The sequence below is a fragment of the Chaetura pelagica genome, unplaced genomic scaffold (assembly GCF_000747805.2).
Source record: "Chaetura pelagica isolate M959 unplaced genomic scaffold, ChaPel_1.0 scaffold676, whole genome shotgun sequence".
NCBI classification, from domain to species: domain Eukaryota; kingdom Metazoa; phylum Chordata; class Aves; order Apodiformes; family Apodidae; genus Chaetura; species Chaetura pelagica.
The window spans coordinates 311784-312534 of record NW_009953724.1 but is presented as its reverse complement, the minus strand read 5'-3'; the positions used below and the strand labels follow the sequence as shown (position 1 = coordinate 312534).

General features: G+C 53.9%; 1 protein-coding gene across 1 annotated transcript in view; it reads left to right on the top strand.

Moving 5' to 3' along the window:
- Positions 1-751, top strand: part of LCK (LCK proto-oncogene, Src family tyrosine kinase) — a 7791-nt gene that overhangs the window by 6982 nt on the left and 58 nt on the right. Inside the window, 1 exon segment of the mRNA XM_010000604.1 lies at positions 612-750. Within this exon segment, the coding sequence (XP_009998906.1) occupies positions 612-750 (139 nt within the window).

Below are 751 nucleotides of genomic sequence, written 5' to 3'. Positions count from 1 at the left end.
GGGGGGGGGATCCTGCCGATTAATGCAGCTGCGTTTTGATTAGGTTAGAGATCAGGAGGAAATTCCTTAGTGTGAGGGTGGGGAGAGCCTGGGACAGGTTGCCCAGGGAAGCTGTGGCTGCCCCATCCCTGGCAGTGTTGAAGGGCAGGTTGGATGGGGCTTGGAGCAGCCTGGGCTGGTGGGAGGTGTCCCTGCCCATGCAGGGGTTGCATCTAGATGATCTTTAAGCTCCCTTCCAACTCAAACCATTCTATGATCTCTGGTGGCTGCAAAACGAAGATAAGGTGCCTTCAGAAGGCATACATGTATATGGAGAAAAATGGGCAGCAATGCTGTATGCTTTTGTATTGTCCACTTAAAAATACAAGCATATATAACTTAATTTCCTTGGGGGGCCACAGCAGCACCGAGTTCTTGTTCAAATGGAAGAAGAATGTGGGGCTCTCATCTGAAAATGCTGAGTTCAAAACTCATGTGACAGACGTGTGAGACCAATGGGAACCAGCCTGCTGGGTTCTGGGGTGGTTGGACTCGATGACCTCAGAGGTCTCTTCCACCCGTGACTGTGATTCCCTGATCCGAATTCAGCGCCACGTGTGTTGTCCTGGCAGGGATGACCAACCCCGAGGTGATCCAGAACCTGGAGCGGGGGTACCGCATGCCCCAGCCCGACGGCTGCCCCCGGGAGCTCTACGAACTGATGATGCAGTGCTGGAAGGAGAGGCCCGAGGAACGTCCCACCTTCGAGTAC